The following is a 12,484-nucleotide window of genomic DNA, read 5'->3' as shown; positions in this document are numbered from 1 at the left end:
CCTTTAAATGCGAACTGAATCAAATTTCTTCCCTGTCCCTATTTGGAAGTGGCTTCATTGCATTCAGTTTTTTCCTCTCTCAGAGAAAGCTCTGGGAAGCTATTCTGCAGTTTTTTCAAATTGACCCAGGGTCAAGCTACATGCTACGTTGTTCATGTACTTGAAAAAGTGTGCTTAAATTGGCTACTTGTATTTTGAAGAAAAATCCAGGAAGTGCTCCTGCGTCAGTTTCCTCTTGAAAATCCACCCCCTACAGCTTTTTGTCCCCTAAAGTGCTGTTTACTGCCCCCCCCCAAAAAAGGGGGGCAAATTGCATCCAAAGAGAAGTTGGATTATATGCAGGAATCTAGCACCAAATCTGGACTGGAACCTTTTCTTCAAAATAAAAGTGTCTGTCTTAAAGATTAAGTGCGAGATTTATGCAATTTTAAAAATTGGTATCTCCTATTGAAATTGCCAGGACGACCGGATGCATTTTATGTCAAATTCTCTTCAATCAAAATGAAGCTACTCCTCTCAATGTAGCTAAATTCTGTGCAGTAGCAGGTAAAATCTGTCAAGAATTAATTTTAGCTATCCTATACCTTTCCTTTTGGAGTTTGTGATTTTAACAAAATGTCTGTAATGTTTCTGCAAACACATATATACTTTTATTCTATAATAGACTATCTTATCCAATTTTGTTCTATTTTATGCATTTGGACAATATATCTAATGCTGTTTTTTTAATGCTTTCTATGCTGCTCATTGGCCATAATCAAGAAAGATTGATTGACTAACTGGCTTTTCAAATGCATGAATAGCCTAACATGTTGTTTGGAATGGGGGAAACCCACAAGCACTGATTTGCCAGTGCCTGTGATGTCACTTTTCTCACCTGCAATTTCCAATCTGTCTTCTGAAGCAGTACAATCCCAGGAGGGTGATACTGTTTTTTTCCCTTAAATGTATAGATAACCTTTCAGTGAGTACTGAGGAGGAATTAAAGAGCATTATGGGTTATGTGAAGCTAAAATAAAAAGCTTCCTGTGCTTTTGGCCATACTTTTGCTTCATCACCTTCCTTCAACAAGAGACACCAGGAAAACAGTTTAAAGGTTTTGAAGCATTAACATGCAAATGCAGCCTTCATAAGTGATGGTCTGCTCAATGTTCCAAACATATGTTTACAAAAATGTTTCTAGTACTACATTTCTCAGCGATTTCAACTGAAAATGAGAGAGATGAATGAATAAACAACCAAAGGGAGAAAAGGGAGTGGATGGATAAAAGGGATGAAGAACTCAGTGGACCAGATACAGGAAGGCATCTGGAACCTAGATGGAAAGAGGTCTCGGACTTACCCCTGAGCCCAAGGAGCTGACCTCGGTGGAGGACTACAGCTAGGACAAAGAGAGGAGTAGGGGCACAAAGGGAACAATGGGAAGAGAGACCACAAGTTGGGGAAGAGAAGAAAACATCAGTTACTGGGAGAAACACCATAAGCTGTAACATTTCATGAAAAACATATTGTAGAAGTGTGAAAGTCTTGGGTAGTAGCTTTGTCAAGTATAGTAAGAATTTTAATCTACATTGAGTTTTGCATATGGCACTGAAGATGCGTGTACCCTAACACCACACAGAGAGGAAAGCAGTTATGTGTCAGGAAATAAGGGGGGAATGATGAGTGGCAAAGCACCCCACCAGGCTACCTCTTCTTTCAAAATCATGCCTTCCAAACCTTTTCATTTTTTATAAAAATGGCAGATGGGACTTGTTAACATGCAAATGCATCTAAAGATCGATTTGTCCCCGTGTTAGGCATGATCTGCAAGGGATCACTGGTGTGCAAGCTTCGCTGCAATGAATTAAGAGCTCCATGAATGCAAGCTTTAAAAAACTCAAGTCTGTTGGACTTGGGTCAACTTGTTCTGTGAGTGTAGTGATCCCTTGCATAGGACTGGAAAGTCATCCTATAGCGGGCGAAGGGGCAGTCTTAAAGAATCCACCCTTAGCACAAACAGTGGAAGAAATGAAAATGGAGGCCACTTACTCTCAGTCAAAGGGATGGAAATGACGACCCCGTTGCCTGTCCCTACCCAAAGACGGTTGCCAGCAATGAGTAACGCTGTAATCCGCACAAATGAGAACCCCAGCTTTCCGGTGCCTGGACAAGGGATGCAAATAGAGTCGGTCAGGATACTGTAGCTCACTGAAGAGGCCAAGATAGGGTTTATTCATTCTCTTTTAAACAGCACCCATCAATGGAAAGGGAGCTTTCCAGACCCAGCAAGGTGATGATGACAGATACTGGCTCTGACGCATTTACAGTCTAAAAATCCATGCTGGGAGATGGGCAGGAGGGTGTAAAAGAGTGAAGAATAGACATTCAGTTCGGTTCCCACATGCTTTGGCTGCTTTTCAAAAAGGGATTGAGACTAGAAACATAAGAAGCCAACTTATACCGAGTCAGACAATTTGGTCTATCTAGCTCAGTGATATTTCCACTAACGTATGGTATTGCAGTCTTAGAGTTCTACTTTTATGAGCAAAATGCACCTATTTCTCTCTACCCGCTGAACCATTCATAATTTTATAAACCTGCATCTGGTTGTGGGTGTCTCCCAAAGAATCCTGGGAACTGTAGTTTGTGAAGGGTGCTGAGAGTTGTTAGGAGACCCCTGTTCCCCCTCACAGAGCTACAATTCCTAGGGTGGTATAGCAATCTCTCTTCTCAGGGAACTCTGGGAACTGTAGCTCTAAGAGGGGAACAGAAGACTCCTAACAGCATTCTTAACAAACTATAGTTCCCAGGATTCTTTGGGAGGGAGCCGTGACTCTTTAAAGTGGTACCATAGTGAGTTAAATGTACAGGGTGGGTGTACCACCTGAGCCACGACCACAGTTCAAGAACAGATTGCAGCCAGAGAAAGGCCCTTGAGGAGGATGCGGAGCATAGCCAGTGAGGGCTGTGACCTGGGGCAGAGGCATGGCCTGGTGAAAGTCCCAAGGGATAGATACAGGCACCTGGAGAGCTGCATTTGGCCCACGAGCCTAGGGCTTCCCACCCTGCTCCAAAGGGTGTGCCGCTGTTTTGCTTACCTAACATTTTGCTGACATAGGGCTCAATATCTACATCCTGGAGATGCTGATGGGTGTGAGCATGGTATAGCCTCAATGTGGAGTCCAGGCGGATGGAAACCCAAACACCATCCCCAATCCAAGCCAGCTGCCGGATTTGGCTCTCCCGGCGAGGGTGGGCATCAAAGGACTTCTGGAAAGAGCACAGAGAAAAGGAAACCGGAATTTAACATCAATTTCCATACTATTAGGAACCACCTCCCTCTTAATTGCTAGACAGTTGTTGTGCAGGAAATGACATCATCTTAGTGTTATCGGTTCTCTCTATTTTTGTGGATTTTGCCCATTGCGAGCTCTCTAGTGTTATATATAGAAAGTTAAGGTATGTATGTTCCAGTATAGTGAAAAACAAACCACTTTTTAAAAGGTTTCTCATCCCCTCCCCTTTCCTCATTTCTGGGAAGTCTGCCAATGTTCCTGTGTGTAAGTAAACAAAGAGATAAGAATATCAGGTGCGCAGCTTTATATGTCAATTCAGGAAACTAGCTAAACTAGCTTAATTAGTTTAACTAAACTAGTTAACTAGTCCCACCTGCAAATGGTCTTCAGGCTGATAAGATAAAGTAGGTCACAACTGTGAATCAAGATTATAGCCTTGAACACTCCTATAAAAGGAGGCTATTGTAAACAAAGATGAGGAACTGGGTACTCTGATAGTTGGTCTTGCCTGCTACAGCTGCATTGACATTCAGCATCCATGTTCAGAAGACACTGTCAGAGTACAAAGATTCACAGATGGGAGCATGTGATAAGTAGGGCTATATAAGGCAGACAGCCCCCCCAGAGATATCACCAATGCTGGTTACGCCTGGTCAAAATAAGACGACTGCTGCTCCGCTGTTGATCCACACACAACAAGGGCAAGAGAACTCCATTACTGATTGTGTTGAAGATAATTGTAATGTGATGTATAACATGTATTCTTTGGTGTACATTCCCTGTAATGTGATGCGTTGATCTGAAATTCTGGTTCCTTGGCTTGGCTATGTTCTATTAAGTTAAAGAAGAAATAGAATGTTGTAAGATCTTCTGTTGTTGAGCTCCTGATTCATCTTCCTGAGATATCCCTAGACCTAAGTATATTCTTTGCTGGGATCTCCAACCAACAGTCTGCCTATCTCAGACCAACCGCTGGCAGAAACGGTAGAAGCTGAGGTGACCACAATGTTTGCCACGTAAGTACTCTCGATAGCTTATGGACAAAGGGGAGTACAGAGAACCCTCCGCCTTAGGCGTTTGTAAGAAAGAGGCCATTAGGTCCGTTTCATTAGTTAAGAGTTTCAGGCTGAGAGTTCAGCACTCTGACCCTGAAGTTTTTTAATTTGGCCAGTTATGATCTCTCAGCCTAACCTACCTCACAGGGTTGCTGTGAGGATACAATCGGAGGGGCAGCATGGACCCTGCCTTCAGGGGGGAGAGGGGAGGGCATCCTGTGGGCTTTTGCAGGTGCAGGTGGGTGCCACATTGGCAAATCCTGACTTAACCCTTTCCTGTTGGATGCTTCCTTCACCCCAAACAGAGAACAATTAATGACAGTGCCCTTCAGCTGCAGCCTTGCCAATAAAATCTTAAAGTAGGAGTTTCCAAACTGTGGTCTGTGGACCGCCAGTGACTTGTGAGCTTCATTCAAGTAGTCCGTAGCATGTCTATGAAGAACAGCAGGAGCAGCGGCTGTGAACGGCGGGTGCAGCAGCTGATCCTGCCGTTCTTAGAACCTGGTAGTCTTCCCGGAAGGCGAGCAGGACAAACTGGAAGTGGCAAAGGGCGGAAGCACTTGAAAGGAGTGGAAAGGATTATCAGTGAGGTTAATGAGAGGTTTAAGCTTGATTCAATTAAAAGCCATACAGCAGCCAGCACAGCACAGCACAACTGCTACAACAGGCAGGAAAATCATTAAGTGGTCTGCCAAGACCCCCAGCAATTTTCAAGTGGTCCGTGGGGGGAAAGGTTTGGGGACCACTGGTCTAAAGCCTTCATTGAGTAATGTGTTGAGGGACCCATTCAGTCCTAAAAGTACTTTTTGAGTCTGAAAGCATCCCAATAAGACAGCGGCACAGCAATGAAGAGATTGGCCAAGCATCCCTGGATTCAATGCTGTGTGACTTCATTCACACACACCCTCCTGTACCTCTATCTGCATCGTTTTGGGCTGGATGACGTGGATTTTGTTCTTGTAGCCGCACCACACTCGGTCATACACTACGGCCATGCAGCGGATAGAGTGGTGCATGTGTCCCAGGTCCATGAGATGGTAGTTGCTGAGGTCCCACTGACCATCTACAGATAAACACAGAGGGAGGGAGGAAGGAAGGAAGGAAGGAAGGAAGGGTTAGGAAGGAAGGGTTAGGAAGGAAGGAATGGTTAGGAAGCTGTTTGACTCTGGATGGTCTTGCTGTACCAGGAGTTGTATATGCAGTCATCTCTTGAACACTGGAAATTATGACACCCACCCGAGTTTTTGGGATAAGGCGGAATATAGCAAATAAATTAATTTGTGGGGAAGGGCCATAGCTGAGGAGGAGAGGATCTGCTTTGCATGCAGAAGGTCCCAGGTTCAATCCTCGGCATCTCCAGGTAAGGCTGGGGGAGATCCCTGCCTGAAAACCTGGAGAGTTGCTGCCAGTCAGTGTAGACAATACTGAGCTAGATGGGTCAATGGTCTGACTCAGTATAAGGCAGCTTCCTGTGATTGCACCACCTCTTAATCAGACAACAACTGCTTTTAATAGCTCTCTAGCAAAGGAATGAGACAGTTTACTCCCACAACCTTCTGTACTTAAGGCAACTGTATGATACTTTCCCCCAAATATGCAGGCAGTGGGAGCCCACCTGTCCTTCCTGATGTGCCTGCTCCATGTCTGACCTCTCCAGATATCTGTGCAGATACCATGAAAACATCACTTGAAAACAGCCTGTATGTATCCCTTCCAATGCTCCTAGGCCCATTTTAAGCAATCCCAGTACCCAGTAATCGACTCTGCAGTCCAGCACACCATGCACGGAATTTTACATGCGTGGGCCTTGTGTTCAAATGAGGATTCTGCGCCAACACAGAGATGTCAGAGATGGTGCAGGTGCATCAGTTGGGGAAGGAAAGCAGGAGTGCTCTTGTTCCCCTCCACCCACATCAGCTGGATTGGGGAGAAGTATTGCCCAAAATCTAGCTCAAGGATCTATTTGATATTTGTACCTTGGAAAACAGAGATTTTCCAAGTTTCATTGTAACACAACTAAGTATTTTCCAATTGCCAGCTTCTGCCAGTTGGGTTGTAGGGTCAAACTAGGTGTGATGTTTATCACAAAGTTTGCCCTGCATGCCTGGTTTTTAAAAAAATTAATAGAGAGGTATCTGGATCAGACTGTGGCATGCAGGAGGAGGAGCTTCAACCCTTTGATCCCCTGCAGCCCCGATTAAAACCGCACCTACCCCTGAAGCTGCTAGTTGCAACTGGAGGAAGGCTCGCAAGTGAGGAAAGCATGACCCTTTGAAGTCCACAAGTAGCTCTTTCCCAAATCCTAACAAAAGGCCTGTCCCCCCAGCTTTGCAGCAAAGCTCCATCATTTCCCACCATGTTGGGTCTTACCTTCCCCTCGATGGAATATAGCTAGAGTCCCATCAGCCAGGGCCACGAGAACACGTCCTTTAACGTGCCTGAATGTACACGGGAGGGGAAAAAAATTAGGTCCAAAGCAAGGCAGTGACATGCAATATCACTGCAAAGAAACATGAACAGGATTGCATAAGTTTCATAATTCTATTGGATCACACCATGGAAGCACAGGAAACAGGTGACACATTCAGCGTCTTGAGAAATCGAAGCTTTCTCAATTTAAAACAACAAAAAAGGCAGGTTTCTAGCCCCTAAGGCTTGTGAGCAAAGCCTTTTGAAATGTCTGACGGTAGTGACGCTGGGGGGGCAGGAACGGCAGATTCAGCGACCAGGCTTTTCATGGTCTGTGTGGTCGAGAAACAGATTTGCTTCATTTGCATAATTTAAATATCTTAGGTGGAAAAATTGGTTATCCATGTATAATTATTTTTAATACAAACAAGGCCCTGAGTATGAAACCTGGGAATTTGCTTTATACCAGCTCAGATTGTCTACTTGGTCCACTATTGTCTACTCCGAGTGGCAGCAGCAATTCAGGGTCTCAGGAAGAGATCTCTTACATCCCCTGATCCCTCTGAACAGAAGATGGCAGGAACTGACCGGTGCCCTTCGGAAATATACAGCGTGTGCTCTACACTCTGCTACAGCCCTTCCCCCTTCATCTATGAAGCTGCCTTATACCTTGTCAGACTGGTGGACCATCTAGTTCAGTACTATCTTCTTTGACTAGTGAAGGCTCTCCAGAGTGTCAGGCAGAGGGATTTCCCCATATCCCACTACCTGATCCTTTTTAAACCTGGAGGTGCGAGGGACAGGATCTGGACCTTTTGCTTGCCAAGCATGTACTCTGCCACTGAACTATGGTCCTTCCCCTGAATGGCCAAGCAAGTTTTAAAAAAAACCTCATACCTCCGTAGTAAAGTTTGTATTATTTATTACTCTGTATTTAGTTGATCACTGTGTTCTGCAGGTGGGGGCTTCCTGCAGATACCATCTCACCAGGAGGTCAGTTCTGCACAGCATAGGAAGCAGAACTTTAGTGTTATGGCATCAACCCTTTGGAATTCCCTCCCCTTAAATATTAGACAGGTGCCATCTCTGTTATCTTTTCAGCGCCTACTTAAGACCTTCCGCTTTCAACAGGACTTTTAAAGGAGAGACCATATCCCAGTCTGCATCTGCTTTGGAATTGCTTTTAAGATGTCTTTAAAGATGTTTTGTTTTAAATATTTTTTTAGTGTTTTGTCACTTTCTACCCTGGGCCCCCTTGGGAGAAAAGGTGAGATATTAATTAAAGAAAGAAAGAATTCAATTTTCTCCCGAAGGAGCCCAGGGCAGGAAACATATAAATAAAACATTTTTTGTTAAAATGCATTCTAAATAGTTATGGTCATAGTCAACTAAGTCCTACTTAGAGTAGACCTACTGGAGTGAATGAACCTAAGCTAGTCATATCCATTAACTTCAATGGGTCAACTTGGAGTAGGACTAGTGTTGAGGACCACCCATAAAAACATTCTATAAACAGTTAAATACATTCTCTCAACCAGTGATCTCTGGGTTGCCAAGAACAGTCTCTTTCAGCTATAAAATGCCTGGATAAACGGGAACATTTTTAAATTTGTCCTGAAAGTCAATCATGAGGGAGACAGACACACCTCACCAGGTAGGGCATTCCACAAATGGGGAATCACCACTGAAAAGGCCATCACATGGCAGTGTGAACCAGGCAGCTCCCAGTGGCTACACCACCTGTAACAGGGCTTCACCTGCTGATTGTAGGGTCCAAGATGTATGTATGTATCGATCCAGACAGATACCAAGTTCAGCATTTCTTACTTACACCAAGCTCAGCACCGAATCCTTCAGCTTGATTGAGTGTAGACATTTCTTCCAGTTTGAGACTGCCGAGTGCACGTATAACCTGAGGAAAGGCAGTTCATGGAGGCAGTTAAGGTCCCCAAATCCCACACCACACTGGGCCATAGGACAGAGAATTATTAACAGCCAAAGGAACTACCAAAGTGGGTTTTGGATGACGTGCAAGGAGACACGAGGAATGGGGATCTCAAAATAGGGCTCCCAACAGCCCCAGGCTCCAGCACTTTACCTCCTGTGCCACCAACACGATCAGACTAAGATCTGCTGTTCCAGTCCCACCACCTGACTGTGCAGTCTGTCAGCTGATCATCCAAGGACCGATCGCTTCCTACCAAGTCCTCCAAAGCCACTGCTTCGAAGGGTGCCCCTCAGTTCTGAGCAGTGCGTCTCATGGCATGCCCCATGCCTTGCTAAGCTTGCTCCATCTGACTTCCTACCTCCTCATCCGGTCTTTGGTTGCTGCTTTTGGAAGCTGACCTTCACTTACCTGGGACTAAACTACTCACATCTGGCCCCAGACAACCAGCTCTCCACCTCCAACAACAACTAATTGTTTGGGGAATGACAATGACCCTTTGGTGGACGTTGGCACTAAATCATATTGCAGGCAGATTTCCCCACACGTTCTAAGTCAGGGCTGGGGAACCTTCTTTCCTCCAGATGTTGTTGGCTATGGCTGATGGGGAGGTAGGGACTCAACAACATTTGGAGGATCACAGGTTCTCCACCCTCACACTAAGAGATGCTTTGGGGTGGGGAGGGGTTGCCCAACTCGCTGTTTCAAACACTCCTTGCCCAAGTACTGATGGGTCTCCAAGCCACCCCAGGGGGGCCAGAGAGCCATACCAGCCATTCTGTGCTCCAAGCCACATGGTGGGGGCAGCGCTCGTGGTAGCCCCGGTGGCATTGCCATTTGCCTCTTGGTCTTGTGCCGTCGTGCTCGACTCCACCTTTGGCTGTCCATTCTCACTGTGGAGAAAAAACAACCAACCGCTCTTTCATTAATGAATTAATTTTGAAACGTATCGCACATATCACGAAGACACATTTACATAAGGCAAGGATAGGGAGCCTCAGGCCTGGGGAGCCAACTGTGGCCCTCCACGCCTTTCTATCTGGCCCTCGGGACTCTGCCAAGGCCACACCCCCTCACCAGGCCATGCCCCCTTACTGGCCTGTTTTTGCCTGGCTGGGAATGTGACCTTGAGCTCCGATAATATCTTTGGTTTGTCTGGATGAAGGATAGACAGGGGCAGGCTTTATGCAGCATTCCCTTACCTATTCTGCCTCGTAGGTGCTTGAGCTGGGGTTGGATCTGTAAAGACGTGTTCTGTAAGTGGGCCCGGACGGACCTGGGCCGGCTCCATTTCACTGACGCCATTCTCTGGCACCTCTGTAGCTTCTGTCGCCTCCTCAGTGGACTGGGACGGATTGATCTTGCCGTTGCTGACCGCAGGCACCTCATCTAAAGGCAGGAAAGTGGAAGGAAGAGGAAAGAGAGAGGCTATAGAGGAAACAGTTGAAGTTCATCAGAAGCGCAGCCAGCCACTGTGTTTGATTAGTTTACCATTGAACACAGATAACTGCAGCAAGCGTTCAATGGAACTTATTGGGCAATGAGGAAAATGTTTGCAACCGCACATATCTTACTTGGACACATACAAATGAAAGAAGGAAACACAAGCTCTATTCAGGTGCAATGTTAACCCTGCAGAGGAAGAAATAGGGACAGGCGTGCTAGTCCTGCTCCCCCACACTATGTTCCCAATTATTTACACTGGCACGCTATTTTTAGACATCATCATTTCATTATGTATTGAGTCATTTGACTGATCTGTGTTTATCCCATGACGTAGAATCTGAAGTCATTTTACTGAAAACCTGTGAAATGGGTATATTTAAAGGAGAAAGACTGAAGCGGCTCTTCACTGAAATACTGCATATGGTGACCTGAGACATACTCTGTCCTTTATCCAGCACCGGAGTGTCTCCACGGGAGGAGCAATTGCTGCTGGGCACGTTGCACCTGGTGGCACAGCCCACCAGGGTGATGCCTGCCAAAACGCCATCAGTTCCTGACGACTCTTCAGGATTCATGTCCCCTTCCAGAAAGATTTCTCCAGGAGGATAGTCAGTGTCACAGGCCGCTGCGAAGAAGCGAAAGGAAAGCCTCTTGCGTCAGTGTATACAACATCTGTGCAGAACAGCCTTACCAGCATGCCAGGCCAAAGGGTGCCATCTCCCAGAATGCTCCATGCTCATGCTAAAAGTATACTTCTGCATATTATGGCACATATTCAAGATCTTCCTTTCCCAAGAAACCTTTTAAATGAAGATTTTTAATCCCACTCTGTTATCTGTATTGAGCTTGAAAGTGTTTTTATCTGTATTTTTATTCTTTAAATCGTTTTGGGATGATTTATGGGAAGCGATCAAAATCCTAACTGGACTGAATTTCTCCTTCAAGGGTACCGGGGAGGATATGTACCTCTGTGCGTGGATGAGTGACAGTGGGGCTGGGGGAAGGGGAAAAGGGCCCACTGCCAACGTGCAGCCCCTGATCCAGTACCCACTATTGCATTCAGCCCTCAGGGTGGGGAGCAAAAAGATTGCCCCCCCCCATTTTAAAAGAAAGCTGAGATAAACAGTACCACATTTCAAACTTCTGTAGAAACACAAACATGCACAGAACTCTGGTTTTAAATTATACTGGGGCCTTGCAGGATCCTTTCATATCCTAGGGGACTACTTCCTTATAGATCCAATAGAGTTGCCAGCTTTGGAAGCAGCTCCTTGGCAACTATGATGAGGCAATTCCAGTCCCAGACTGGCCCCGTCTTGTCTTACCTGGAATGCTGGAGATGCATAGGACGTGGGCATTGCAGACCGTGAAATGATCCACTACTGTGCCTGGCTGGTTGGCGTCGATTATCACAACTTTGCTCGTAGACAACGTGCTCGTGAGGATCCACACTCTGCTGGATGTGGCATCCATCTCGTGCAGCTCTTTGGCCTGTAGAAGACAGGAAAAGCAGAGAGGTAAGTGTGGGAGACAGAATTACAGAGAGCAGAGTGGGCATCAGGGTTCTGGAAGCACATTCACAACAAAATCCGAGGGCCTTTTTCAGGGCCACATTCCTTTCTGGGCAACCTTCCAGAGGCCACATGCCAGTGGTTGGTGGGGGCAGAGGGGGAAAGTGGGTGGAGCAACAGATGCAAATTTTACCTTTGTACAGGAGGGGAGTTTCTATACACATCCCTCTCTATCCCCCCATCTAGGGAAGCGAGAGGCATTATCAGAATTCAAGGGCACCTTCCAGCCAGGCAAAATAAATAAATACACTCAAGGAGGGTAAGAAACAGCACCAGTAAGGGGTGTGGCTGGGGAGAGTCCCGAGGGCCAGACAGAGAGGCTTAGAGGGCCACATTCACCCCCAGGGGCTGAGATTCCCTATCCCCACCCTAGTGCTTCTACATGATCAAAACATATCAAAGGCAACAGAAGATTAACAGTGGCTCTGGTTATATTCAATGCATAGAGTAGACCCACTGAAGTTAGTGAACATGACTAATTTAGATTTATTAATTTCAATAGGTCTACTCTGATGGAACTTAGATGGAAATAACCCATAATCACCGTTCATGTTATTTTTAGGACCCTACAAGACATGGTGTTATATACACTATTAGCAACTTTGTGTTGTTGTTTTTAAAAAACTAAATTGCAACTGAGAAAGACACACCTTTGGGGGGGGCGCTTTAACTCTTTGCCCTACTGTGGTCCTGATCAGGATTTCTCCTGCCCCCTCCCATGGCTGGTATTTGCATCTTGTTCAAAATGTACAGTAGCCCCTCTCTCACCCCCGTGCTGCC

The 12,484-nt window shown here is 45.8% G+C and overlaps 1 protein-coding gene across 18 annotated transcripts in view; it reads right to left on the bottom strand.

Annotated features, from left to right (window-relative positions):
- MAPK8IP3 (mitogen-activated protein kinase 8 interacting protein 3) overlaps positions 1–12,484 on the bottom strand; it is a 90,654-nt gene that overhangs the window by 9,828 nt on the left and 68,342 nt on the right. For 15 of the 18 annotated variants that reach the window (XM_061599279.1, XM_061599284.1, XM_061599278.1 and 12 more), the window contains 10 exons: positions 11,459–11,624; positions 10,573–10,758; positions 9,890–10,076; positions 9,458–9,580; positions 8,574–8,654; positions 6,704–6,771; positions 5,248–5,396; positions 3,081–3,252; positions 2,032–2,145; positions 1,343–1,381 (listed from right to left, as the gene is read on the bottom strand). In XM_061599279.1, coding sequence (XP_061455263.1) covers positions 1,343–1,381; positions 2,032–2,145; positions 3,081–3,252; positions 5,248–5,396; positions 6,704–6,771; positions 8,574–8,654; positions 9,458–9,580; positions 9,890–10,076; positions 10,573–10,758; positions 11,459–11,624 — 1,285 coding nt within the window. The remainder of the gene's footprint in view (positions 1–1,342; positions 1,382–2,031; positions 2,146–3,080; positions 3,253–5,247; positions 5,397–6,703; positions 6,772–8,573; positions 8,655–9,457; positions 9,581–9,889; positions 10,077–10,572; positions 10,759–11,458; positions 11,625–12,484) is intronic. The other 3 variants (XM_061599287.1, XM_061599297.1, XM_061599295.1) reach the window with 1 other exon arrangement.

Source organism: Rhineura floridana, chromosome 17, assembly GCF_030035675.1.
Source record: "Rhineura floridana isolate rRhiFlo1 chromosome 17, rRhiFlo1.hap2, whole genome shotgun sequence".
Classification (NCBI taxonomy): domain Eukaryota; kingdom Metazoa; phylum Chordata; class Lepidosauria; order Squamata; family Rhineuridae; genus Rhineura; species Rhineura floridana.
This window is presented reverse-complemented; position numbering and strand designations above follow the sequence as displayed.